The 13,620-nt window shown below is 47.6% G+C and overlaps 1 protein-coding gene across 1 annotated transcript; it reads right to left on the reverse strand.

The window, feature by feature from the left end:
• Positions 1 to 393: 393 nt before the first annotated feature.
• Positions 394 to 6,825, reverse strand: P168DRAFT_321003 (C2H2-type zinc finger protein; the record flags this gene model as incomplete). Its single annotated transcript, XM_024840425.1, has 4 exons — positions 394 to 692; positions 734 to 1,625; positions 4,339 to 4,400; positions 6,783 to 6,825. 4 exons carry the CDS (start codon positions 6,823 to 6,825, stop codon positions 394 to 396), a joined length of 1,296 nt encoding a protein of 431 aa, XP_024690007.1.
• Between the last annotated feature and the right edge of the window lie 6,795 nt (positions 6,826 to 13,620).

Consider the following 13,620-nt stretch of genomic DNA (forward strand, 5'->3'; position numbering starts at 1 on the left):
AATAATAATTCAAGGCCAAAGAAAATAATAGGTGACAAATGGGGGTGATATGAAATTAATGGCCGTAGCCAGTGCTTTTTGGTAAACAAATTGAAGGGGCTGAAGAGCTGAACTGGTCAGAGGGGAAAAGTGGAAGGGAAAAGTGGAAGAAGGGAGAGTGTAGCCAAAGAGAAAAGAAAAGTCCATCCGTCTATATTCGGAGACGCCTCGCAAATGTATTCCAGCAATCAAAATAAGAAGAATAAGTAAAACCGAATGAAATCCTGACACCAAGGATGCCCACAGAAGTAAACAAAGGGGGGGGAAGTGAAGATAAATTAACGACACTGTAAATGCACATGGTCTATTCGTTTCGTGGCGCGCGTGAAATCGAAGTTGATTGTAGATAGATGATCAGAACCGCTCCGCCAGATCACCACCCGCAACCGAGTTGTTGGCCGACGAAGAAACCGTCGTGAAGCCATTGACCGGGTTCAGCATGTCCTGAACGGCCACTTTGGGAACCTGAGGCACCGGTAGCTTGCGTTGCGTGCCGTCGGACCGAGACATGATGTCGCTGATCGTGGGACCAACGTGGCCTTGATTCGGGCTGTAGTAGTTGGGGCCTTCCGGCTGAGGTTCCATCGGCGCCAGAGCAGGAGTATGGTGCAGCGACAGGTGACGGATCGACGGCAGGTGCAAGTCAGTGGCCCCTTGCGGCCTTAACCGCGGCGAGTGAGCGGGAGTGGCCAACGGAGTGTGGTCCGGAGTCGGCGAGAGGGAGTCGTGAGAGAAGGTGGGGGAGGAGGGGCGGTCGAGTTGGGAGAGTTGGGCCTCGAGCGTTTGATGCGGTGCGACGCGTACGGGTCCTCGTCCTCGTGCGAGTGCGAGCGGCTCATGCTGTGCGAGATAGCATAGGCGGACAGCGACGGCAGACGGCCGTTGCTCTGGTGGCGAGAGCCGAACAGCGGGGGGCCGCGAGGGCCGGCTTGGAACCCGAAGTGCTCGTCACGCTCGACCTGCGACGCAGCAGTAGCCAGGAGGTTGATGTCCATGCCCGACGAAGCCCGGTCGTTACTGCGGGGGTACGGGCCCAGGTTCGACCGCATGTGGCCGGCAAAGTTGGAGTACGAATGAGGGGGCGAGACATCCGGCGAGCCGACCTGCGACACGGGGGCGGACCGGGTGATGGGCTTGGTCGGAGGCGGCATCATCGAGCCGGCATTCGCCATCGCAGTGTCCTGACCAGCCGCCGCCGCCGCTGCCGCCGCCAAATGCTGGGCCTTGTTACTCCTCCGCGAGTTGGGGTTGTTGTGGATCCTCGAGTGGCGAGTCAGCTCGTCGGAGCGACTGAAGCGCTTCGTGCAACCGGGGAACTGGCACGCGTGCGGCTTTTCCCCCGTATGCGTGCGGATGTGTCTGGTCTGATGCTCCAGACGGTGGAAAGCACGGTCACAGAGGGGGCACTTGTAAGGGCGAGGCAGATCCTGGCGGACCTCCTCGGTGGCCGGACGAGCACCCTTCATGAGGGGAGGTAGGAGGCCGACAGACGAAGCCATTGATGCGTTAGACTGGGCACTGGAGGGAGTGGAAGGGCCTTTGGGGCTAGCCACAGGGGTGGTAGGGGTGGAGTGGGCGATGGTATTCTGAGGGTTCAGTAGATTAGAAAAATCCACTGGCGAGGGCGGTGGCGGCATGTGAAGCTCTTCCTAATCGAAGTTGCGGAGGAAAAAGAGCTGTGAGACAGGGCGGGCTTTTAAAGCAGGGACACGCTCGGCAAAATAGAACCGAGGCGAAAGCAGATCTGTCGCAACAGCAGGGGGGGATGAGCTAAATCGGATATGTGATCGACACCCGATATCACCCCAGAAGGAGGTAGCCTTGGCGGTCGAGGTATCGCGAGGGTATATCACAGGCAAGCTCTGGAATCGTCCAGTGGGGTTGCAGTGTAGACGAGAGAAGTTCTATCCGTTAAAGGAAGGGTTGCAGCAAGTGGCTTTAAGAAAGAATCCTTAAGGGATATGGAATGTGGCAGATGGTGTAGTAGCGATGGGAGCCCGGAATCGGAAATGAACCCAGTTAGGTAGCTGTAGCGAGTCGAGGTAGACGGAGTCGAGCAAAAGAGGCACGAAGTAAAAGGGGGGGGAGAAGGGAAGAGGAGAAGTCTGGAGAAGACGATCTGGGGAGAGGAATATATATGAAGGAGAAAAAGAATGGAGGAGGGGGGAAGGAGGGAAGAAATGGAGCTCGGGGGAGGGGAGGAAAAGAGAGAGAGAGAGAGAGCGCGTGCAAGACTGAGCAGAGTCACAGAGGGGGGTGTTATCGGAATCAAAGGCAAAAAAAAAAGAAGAAAAAAAGAAAAAGAAAAAGAAAAAAAAAATCAGGTACTTTGTGTGGGGAGGAATCTCGGGGGGCAAAAAAATAAAAAATAAGTTATGAAATTTGAAAATTGGGATTGAAAAATAAAAAACCAAAAAAACACAGCCAAAATGAAGCATTAAATAGTCAGAATAATAGCAGAAAAAAAAAAAAAAAAGAAAAAAGAACGTGCTCAGACTAGATCGGCTGCTCAACTTGGAGATTCCCCCGGTCGGTTTTTAAGTGGGGATTCTTTTTCTCTTTTTTTTTTCTCTCATTCTAGGTGTTAAATCGATCTGCTTGTATTTTATGTTGTTTTTAAAAATACAGACTCAAAGAGTAAACCCCTTTGTTATGTCCTATTCTCCCTTCCACAGATGGAATCCTAAACCAGCCCAAGGAGTCTGGAGTCGAAACCCAATATCAGCAGTACGGGGTAGATGTGACCGCTGTAACTGTTGGCAATTTCGGGGCGTCTTCCGGGTGGCTCTCCGGCCACGGTGTATTAAAAAAATAAAATCAATTGAAAAAGAAATAATAATAATGCCTCCTCCATCTACCGGGAAAGGGACAGACCCGAGTTGCAAAAAAAAGAAACAGAAAAAAAAAAAGAAAAAAAGAGTAAAAATAAGAAAAAGTGTGGGGCACGCTAGAGTTGATAGGGATTACGGAGTAGAAACTGGAACTGCAGAAGTGGCTATGGTGGTTTGGAGAAGTGCGTGTCCCGTACAGCTTGCCAAGAGGTTGGCAAAAAAAATAGAAAAAAAAAAAAAAAATTGTGTAATGACCACATAACCGGCTATCGCGGATGATCTGGAGATTATTATCCACCCTTGGCAGGGAAACGCAGTCGATATTACTACCTAATGCCAATATAGTATGGGGTCGACTTGATTACGCGATTGTCTGGGCGGGTGGTTCAAAGAGACGAGGTTACTCGTCTCCGGTCTCATGTGATGGTGACTATTATTGATTAGTATTGCTATTATGTTTATTATTATCATATGAATTGATTCCTGGTTGTTGATGCCAGCATGACATGGAACTACGAGGCGGAGAGGCGGGGAAGAAGAAGGGATGACGACAGCTGAAGGGGGGGGGGGGGTAAGAACACAAACCAGCTGGCCACACAATGATGTTACCATCCGGGATGATGATGTCGGCACCTCAATACCAGTTCAGTCTCCCTTTACTCCAGAATTCTGTGACAGGCAATGGGAAAGGGTATGGGTTTTGTTCGACATCAGTCCAGACCAGCTGATCGACCAACCTCCCCAACCGGTGGTTGGACAGTGCAAAAGGTCGATAACCAGGCGCCGTGTGTCGAATGAACGTCCCAAATTCCCCGGGGTGACGGATCTTGTAGATCATAGGGTAGCGTTGGCGTGGTTGGGGGGGAGGGAGGGTGGAAAAAGAAGGAGGGACGGTCATACGATGAGCAAAAGAGACAATACTTCAACCTTTCATCATCATCGGTCGAGAACTGCATGTGCGTTTTGGCGGTAACCACTGGGCTGAGCTGGAAGGTTGACGAAAATAACCCGGAAGGATGCCCAATTGAGGGTTCCCATGGATGAGTCATGGTCACAGCCACCTGTCAACAGTCAAAAAATGAGGCCAAGAGGGAATCTTCTTGAGGCCAGACTTTCCAATCAGGTAATATGGGGCATTTTGCCTGGGGAAGGCGATGCTCTGGATCTTTGCCGCCAAGACGTGGACAAGTCAGTCATCACTTGGTTATTTTCCCAACGGTGTAATATCGGCGTACAAAATGACATAATCATTTGTACCTGTATCAACTGTGTAGATATGGATAAATCATGGTAGGAGATAAGAAGTCACTCGAGAATTAGTATTGGTAAATAGCCGCCACCACCGCGTGAAGTGAATATCGGATATCATTGGTATCCTCGCCTCGGTCTAGACTACTTCTTGTGATGCCGTTTTGCAAAACAATCAAGAATCCCAATCCCACCAGATAAGACAGACAAACAGACCAACCTGGAGAAGGGTTTGGAACTCCGCAAATCCCCAGATCCACATTTCGTCTACGGAGTACTCCTCTGGGCAATGTCAGTGTGCTACAGTAATTGCCTCTGCTCCTTACTACCAATACATGGATCAAGAAGGAAGAGGATGTTAGTAGGACATCCGGAGTACGCCCGAGACCATAACATACTATAATGTAATAGTTAAGATAATACTATTATATTTAGAGTCTAGTATATCTGATAAGGTTCCTCGCGGAGATTCTCCCGGAGGAAATCCCTTACCTCCTTCAGTCATCCGTACAACGAACCAACTAATCCGGCCGAAATCTTCTGCGACCTTCTCCGTGCTTCGTTATTGACACAGCCATCCAGCCAGCCTTGTTCTGGTTTCACCGCTCCACTGCAGTCATGGACGATCTCCTAGAATGTTTACCCGGGGTGGTACTAAACGCGGGACACCGGGGAGGGTTCCCCAGCCAAACTGCAGGAGGGAAAGATACGCCACATAATATGAGGTCGGTTGGGGTCCTTGGATTTACTTCTATTTTTATTGTATATCCTTCTACAATTGTTCTCGTAGTTCAACTGGTTAATGTAGATCTGATTTATATTATTCTTATTTTTAATGAAAAAGATTAGTGCTGATAGACAAGTAAGGGTTGCACTGGATTTCACCTACAATAATAAAACCATTCCTAGGACCGTGGGGGTTGGGAATATCATGAGTTGGGATATTATGAGGTTGGTGGGATCTTAAAAATTTGATAATAATAATAACAATAAAGAATGTGTAAATTAAATAAAAAAATAATTAAAAAAAGAAAAAGAGGAGAATGAAGATCCAAGAAACTGGACAAGATGCACGAAGCCGTCTCAGTAAGTTGTTTAGTGGAAGATCACGAACAACAAGGAGGGTCCGCGACCGGGGTGATGATGTCCTGGTGACATATTCATTTACCAAACACTATTGCACTATTTTGGAACTACAGAAGTGAAAATTGCAAGTATTACCTGGTGACTTTGTCTTCAAATGACCCTAACATGGTGGACTCAGTTGTACACCTTATCAATTGCTGGGTTGAGGAGAGAGGCGGGATGGAAGTGTTATACAATCAATGTACATAATTATAGTTACATGTTGCGTAATCTACTCCGCCCTTTTCCACCATTACGTACCGCCCCCGAAATCTTAACAAGAGAACGAGGCAAGCCTCTTAGGGGTAAACCTCTTAGCAGCTATCTGGAATTACCAAAAGAAGAGCAACACCAAACGGGAAGGAAGAAAGATATGGATTAGAGGAAGAGGATAAAGTGGAAGAGAAAGCGATCTCCCCCCGCCCCGGATCAAGCGATACATCGTGGTGGCCTGTTCATCTTGATAGGATAAAGTCGGACCGTGCGATCAGCAGACGCCGCATCGTGACTTAGTTATTGTAGGCTGGATCGTTCGTGCCCTACATTAGCCGGCGGTAAGCTTGATATACAGCCGTATAAGATCATGATAATAATCATGATATCAAACCCCCGGTGTGCAAAGAGCGGGGCTCACCAGCTAATTAGATCATCTAGATAAGAGTAAACAACAAAGTACCACGTAGCAGGGTGCAGAGGACCTCTACATAACATTGGCAGGCATACAGATGCAGATACAGATACAGACGCAGCACACATGTCACACACATCAGCACACTACCAACGAGCGGTCCATCTCGCTCACACCGGGACCGGACCGCAGAAACCTGGTTTACCACATGCGCTTATCATCTGGATGATAACACCCCCTCCCCCGTTTCCATCAAAGGTGGGGTTGTTAGTTGCTTTTCTTGTTCAACCGTCGGTCCGGAGTACCATAGTTCAGTTTCGTCCAGCTGTGCCCCGGAAAATGGAACTTGAAACTTGAAACTTGTACCTTGTTGTTATCTATGATACATATTACGGGGGAAAAGTGCGGGATGCATGGGGAACACCAGGCGGAGTAAGTTGGCACGCAGGTACCGGTTGTGCCTCCTACTCGCCCCCTTTCTCCGTTACCCCCCGGCTGGGGTAGGTAGGGGTTTCAAATTTGGTATATTGGTTATTCTTGTTATGGTTGAGATCACCATAGAGGGGGTTGATATAGGATATGGTAATTAATTCGATTGATGGAGTGATCGGCTGACCACGGTGTTGTTCATGTCTGGAGAGGTGTGGTTTTCGCATATCCCGCATAGCTAGAATAGAAGATAGGGCCTATTATCCCCCACAATATGGCGAGCTTCAGTGACTGGCTGGCTCATCGCAGCCTTATCTCTCATACTTACCCGGGTATGAGGATAAAGATTATGGCCCCAGCAATAACCTCCTTACACCTATTGATCCACCTAGGGCTAATCTGACTCGTGGCCCCAGCATAGTACTCTGAATTAGCCTACCCAAGGACCTATAGCCCCCAATAAGGATCAACTACATTGTTACCCAAGGCGTCGGCATCGTGGAAATGAAGGGCCAGCGACCCCATTGTCTCAGCGTGGGATAACGAGGCAGAATCGCCAGGCAACCTGCCTGACAATCCAGCTCACGGATAAGCGGCTTTCAGGGCCCCCCTTGGCGCCTGGCCGATCGTCATCAGCTGTGCTCCTCCGTATTTACACTATACTAGTTGGGCATTGCTTCAGCTCTAACCAAATGAATCATGCGTTTCGCTGTCTTTGTAGAAAATGGGAAAGTTGCGTCATGCTGGAAGAACGCACATGAACAGCATTGACTACTGAGGTAATTGATTAGTTGGTTGAAGATTTTGTTGTTCTCGTTTTCCGGATGATCACATCCCACTATCAGACAGGGCAAACCTGAGTGTCGATCACACGCCCGCGATCATCATCGTCGCGGGGAAGATCATCGGTCCCAAGTTCCTCTAGGGAATTTGCAGAAAAGATTGCTGTAAAGGAATAGGTAATAATATTGATAAATGGAATTGGTGATACCGCACTAAAAAAATAGATAAATGAGATAGCCTACAACTAGTTACCAGCTGGGCTATTGTTCTCTTCCTTCTTTGGGTAAAGCACGGGTTTTGTGTGATCTCTTGGGGGAAAAGATTTGTGGAGAGATCCGTCCCCCCGTCTAGCTATCTGATGGCGCAATAGATCGAGTCACCCAGGGTCCTTACCTTTCCTTTCCTTGTTGGATGCGGGATTACGTGCTAGCGAGTGGGATGGTCATAGTATCGGGCGGTAGAGGACCGGGATACGCATCCAGATGATAACTTGGTGATGACAATGATTTGTCCATTGTCCGAAATCCTATCTACCTGGATGAAGGAAGAAAATGGAGTAAGATCCGACATCGCTCACTTTCAACACAAGTCAGCGCCGCTTGCGTGCGGATACTGCGGTGATCAAGTCCAGGCCTGAAAATGGCGCCATCAGACAACAAGCATCTGGGGACATGGGCGCCTGCAACAATGAGGGGTCGACGGGAGATCATTGACTGACTGCTCTAACCGCCGCTATGATGTTGCCTGATCGCAGTCTGTACAGTTCTGTGTGGGGATCTTTTTCTTTTCTGTTAGGGATGAGGGGGGAGGGGTGAGCCCTTGATGGTTAGTACATACTACCTACTAAATGATTGTCGGAGTTAGTTTGGCTATTGCATGGTGTAGGATCGTCTGACGTTGGACGCGTGTGTCATTTTTATTACCTTTTTTCTCAACTTTTTTTCTTCATATGAATACTGTTAATAATGGATTTACAGCGCTTTTCCCAGTGTACACTTTGCAGTGTGTTGTCCAAGTAATCAAACTGAAAGCGAGCAGGGCGCAAGGCAGCCTATCATCTACCCATCTCAGCAGATACTCAATCAATTTACCCTGTCCATAGATCTAGATAGTCCATAACATCCCCAAGTAATTCCAGGAATGTAATGAACAGCTCTGTCCACCCGCTCAATCCCCGTGTCAACAAGTCCAGGATCAAGGCCGTCCAGATTCTAGAGCAAGCCACTAAACCGTCGGGTTCCTTTTCCTGCCAGGGTCCTGGATTCCCCCATCTCCGGATGATGTTCCTGTGTGACACATACATACGACATACATCAGGGTATTATCATTGGATGTGAATTCTTCTCCCCACTAAGGAAACGCTCTGACGCCCTGACGCCCTGACGCCCCATCCCCCGTCCTCATAATTACGTGGAGGACGTGGCAGACAAGAGGAATGTCAATGCGACATGACACACGGAGCCGGAGGACAATGAGTACCTAAGGTTGTTTTCGTCGACCACGCTGGCAGGTTGAACAAGGGAGGGAGACAGAGGCTCAGGCTCAGGCGCCCGAATCAGCGCCTCCCCCCCTTCCCCTCCTATGTACCCTTGGAGAGAGTCGTATCACCCACGGGGCCACCAGGACATGATTCCAACCAACCAACCCCTTTTGTCTAGTTTCCTCCTTTGTGGGGAGTTTGCGCCCGCCGGAGATAGACGGGTTTCTCTATCTTTGTATTATGATTAGTATTATTATTTAAAAATTGATTAATTGATTTTTATTTTCTTCCACCCAATGACACCGTAGCTTCACACTTAAGAGATCATATTCTGGAGTTATTGGACAATCTTATCCGCCAGGATTCGTCACTAGCTATTTAAATAGCATAAAAGTTGAGTAACAAGATGTGCGGAGACGGAATCTGGGGAAGGTTGTCTTGTCTGTTGTAATTGTAACTGTAACTGTGACTGGTAAAATTACGAGGGGTATCCTTGACTAAGCCGAGTCGAGTCGTTTTACTCCAGTTTTCAATCCTCCTCATTTAGGAAGGAATAATAGATGCCTGGTTTTTTATTTATTGTTTATATGACGTGAAAAATTCGTTATCAGCTGAAACTGGATTGCTATGCTATTGACAAGAAATCCAGCTCAGCTCGCGACACACTTCCCAGAAAGACTAGCCTACTAGACGGGGAGCGTTGCCCACCTACCATGTAAGTACTAGAGTACGGAGTATAGGATAGCTAGCCAGCAGATAAGGAAGGAAGGAAGGAGAAAAGGAACTAACGGGTAAGAAAGCGGATCATCTTCTCCCCTCTCCCCCCTCCCGCAACCGCAATCACCACGGCCCTCGGCTGTCTAACCACACGCACCAGCACCGCATACAAGGCAAGAGATTGCCAAGGCTAGGCACTAAGATCCACAAGCTTCTGGAACAGATGGACGCTTTTTTTTTTTTTTGAAAAAAGTTTCTCACCGCCTGCTGGTTTCGTCGGCGGTGTACAACTCGGGAGGGTTATACTAATTATACCTCCCCGGGTTAACTATGCGGGGCCGGATCCCGGCCAGGAGGGTTTATGTTCCAGGTTTCTGACAACCTAGAGGTGAGATAGGTGTGTATGATGGATGGGGGGTGGATGGTATTGGTGGGAATTGAAGGGTTGGGAAGGAAGAATTTTCAATCCATCTATGAGGACGCAACCTCGCCTTACCACTCACTCAATCACTTACAACTATCCTACAGATCGAAGACGAGTCATCGAGTGGTGGACTGACTGAGTGAGCGCTGTCTCCGAGGGTCCTCCATACTAACTACCAGGTATGTTACCTACACTAAGAAGAACCCCACCCGATTATGACCCTCTAGCAGAATTTTCTTCTCCAACCTGTCTTATCCATCCATCCATCCTGGAACCCACCTGCCATCAACCTACCACTCTTGGTCCAACCAGGGTTTGGAATGGAGAAATGCCCTAAATTTAATGCATGTTTTTTATTATCCTTATTATTGATGATTTCTGTCGATTTTTGTGTCCCGTAATTACTACTGTTTTATACTACGTATCCTTCAGTTCAGTTCAGACCAAGGCATACTAACATACTGAACATATGGAGACTACCGGCATGGAGACGTCTGGGGAATGAAATGAATGAATGAATGGATGGAATGCATGCGATGACACGTCGCCTGAAAGCAGCCGGAAGGTTACCCGAAGCGACCGAAACCTGGGCAAGCGGGCATAACATGAGTAATCAATAAAGTATCCGTAATCTGGAGATGGATCAGGATGGGTTTAGTCAGGTTGGAACTCCGAAGTGCGGATGATTGAGCATTTTGTGTAGACTTGACTCTTGTGGGGAAGGAAAAAAAGTAAAAAAAAAAAAAGTAGGATAAAGAAGTGAAAGAGAATAGGAAACAGGAGGAAAATTCAGCCAGGTAAAACTATCCGTAACCAACAGGGCTTTTTTCGTTTTCTTACTTTTTTTAGAAGCCTTTTATTATTTTCTTTCTTTACGCGCCCTTGACAGCACCGAGTTTCATCCTTGGCCAACACACATACTGTATACTGTACCCAATATAAAGATTAATTTGTAGTCTGCGAGTATAACCCACTGTCCAGTGTCCACTAAGATACAATCATTGCAAGATCTTAATTTATTACCCAAACACAACATTAGAAAGTACTAAGTAGAAACATAGTAAACTCTTTTTGTTACGGATACAGGACTAGTGGCAGTACTGGGGAAGTCGACTCCATCCGTTCGTCGACTCCTGCTGTTATCGGGATGCCCCTGACTAACTCCGTAGATTCAGTAGACTATTTGATTTGGTGGAGGCTGGCGTGAGGTGTCATCCACCGAGGTATTCATTCATCTGTCTATTGAAATTGAAAGACAAACAATTGATGAGTCAATCAATCGGTCAATTTGAGATGGATCAAGGCTGGTTGTGGTGCAATGTGGGATGGATCTAGAGTGTTGTGTGTTGGCTAGTGAAGTTGAAGGGGAAGGAAGGAAGGAAATGGCCTGATCTGGAGTGGATTGATTCCGTCATTTTATCTACCTAAGCTAGGAATAGCTTATTTATGACGATGACGATGAATTATGCAGCCAGATCCAGTTCACATGTCATGATCTCCGTCAGTTTGATTATCATTGGTATTTATTTTATTTTATTATTTTTAATGGAGATAAATAAGGCTATTGAATATACCCCGCCGACTATGAAGTTATACACCACTGTGTACGGAGTACGGACTACGGACCAAGTGGATAGACAGGAGGCGCCGTGGATTGGGGTTGGGTTAGAAAACTTAGGGGTCCGCAGCGGGAGGCCAGCCGCTTTCATTGAAAATTATGTCTAGCAAAACTCAATGAACCTATACCGTGTCTGATCCGACGCATGTGCCCATTCTTTACAGCGTACAGGTGTTGCAATTTTCAAATTGACTTCTCCAACATTTGTGGTTAAGATTACGAGGCGCCAGCCATGGACCCTCAAGGCGTCCACTTAAAGTTTGATGTAGGCGCCTTCTCCGTCTGTCGTCTCCTTTCTTTCTCCTGTCTGTTATTTTCGTCCTTGACCGCTAGATGTCGCATTATGTATGTTCACGATCATATTCGCGACAGGTAACAAATTGCATAAAAACATAGGTGGTGAGGATGGACAACGAATAACTCCTCCCTGCGGGGCAACATGCCAAGAATGGAAGGGTAGAAAATTAAAAAAAATAAAATAAAATCAAAAATAAAAAGGGTTAGGGGGAAAAAAAAAAAGACGATCCAAGAAAGGAAAAGAAGCAGTTGCGTCATGGAAATGATTTGCAGCTAATTCAGGAGTCGAGACAAGGGCCTGCCTTAGTGGCGCGCACAGCCGTGTTTCAATGACAATCTCCCGCGTCCGGAGAGGGAAATTCTGGATCGGATGGGAGGGTCCTTTTTCCCGTCGCATCTATCCGGTTAGCTTCTTGCCCCAATTCTCTAACCCTGCCAGGGAGGGAGATAGGCTTGAGTTAGCTACTGGTTTAATATGATACTATGGGATGATTGTAATCTCTGATGAGGATTTGTATAACATGTTATCATTCAAACTGGATGAAAAATAAATTACCTGATACAGCCCCAGGGACAACTGTCTGAGATCAGCTCGCCACAGTGGATTATGTCAGACTGGGCTTCTCTGGGGATTCTGGGATTCTGGGGCTGTGAACCAGACAGAAAAGTCTGAGTCTAGAATAAGATGCAGCTTCCACGACACGGGTCGGATCATTTCGGAGGAATACCGGCTCTCTCCTCTAAAAGATGACTGGGAAAGAAAGTAGCGATTTCCGGAAGTTCATTTTGATTTCTGATCAGGAAATTGCGGAGAAATTTCTTACCTAAAGGAACGGAATTATCCCTCGGTTCTAACCCCACTGAGGACCAAAAGACCCCTCTTTCTACTGTCTCTAGCTAGATTCCCCTCCTGGAGATGGACTAAAGGGTTCCTCGGTGAAAAAACCGAATGAAGATTTTTTTTTATTGACTTTTATTTGATTTTAATTTACTTCCACTCCTTGTCTTCTCCCGGTTCAGTACACGGAGCACAACCTGTCTAGTCGTAGTAGTCATGAGTCTGACAGATTAGGGGGCTCCGCAGTCCAAGCCCCCCCAGTCCAAGCCCCCAGTCCAAGGCCGGGTTTGAGGCAATTTTTGCTCGGCATCTCCGTGCCGAATCCCTCACTATTTCCCCCCCCCTTTGCCCCTCGAGGTTTGCCGAGTCTATCCCGAGTCCCGTCCTGGAGAGACCGTACTCCGTATCTTCCTCAAGACAGTTAAGTTGTCTTCGGGTGAACTTAGTTACCTCGAGGCGAGGGTTCCCAATTCGGTAATGGCGTTCCTATCCCGCCTATCCCAGGTCTTCACGTTCCATCGTGTCTCGATCGGTGGACGGGAACCTGAATGCGTTGGCCCTCGGCATTCCAACCGTGTACAAACGTGTATAAATCATGAGTAAACCAGATTGAAGAATTTTTTTCACGCTCGCTTATCCTTCTTGAGATTCTAGAATGTGACAGCGGCTTTTTCTTTTTTTTCCCTCGTCGCATGCATCTGGTAATCTCGTTGACTTTCTCTTTGGGGTTGGTGTAGTATTTTTCAAACCCGGGATGACATGGCCATAGCGTGTGTGTGTGTGCCTGAAACTGTGGGTTGAACCTCCGGGTGAGGGAAATATCGATGAGCCCTGCCTGGACCCTGTGGCCCCATTTCATCCCCTTAGAAAAAAAACCTCGCAATTTCGGTAGCAGATTCTTCACGTCTCGGTCTTTACTCCCCTGGCTGATGATATGAGACTACTAGTATCTAGAGTACCATCCAGTAACTACTAACTAGTTTAAATGACAGTCTCAATAAAACAACGGCCCCGTCCCACTGTTAGACCGTCACTAAGCTTTCGTCTCGTTCCTCCCTTCTCCATACGTGTAACACGCTACGGATACTTTGAGGATACTACCGATGGAAAAATCTGGGTGAACGATGGACCAACCAGAGGTGAGATTGTTAGTGCGACGGGCT

This window comes from Aspergillus campestris (assembly GCF_002847485.1).
Source record: "Aspergillus campestris IBT 28561 chromosome Unknown P168scaffold_11, whole genome shotgun sequence".
Classification (NCBI taxonomy): Eukaryota; Fungi; Ascomycota; class Eurotiomycetes; order Eurotiales; family Aspergillaceae; genus Aspergillus; species Aspergillus campestris.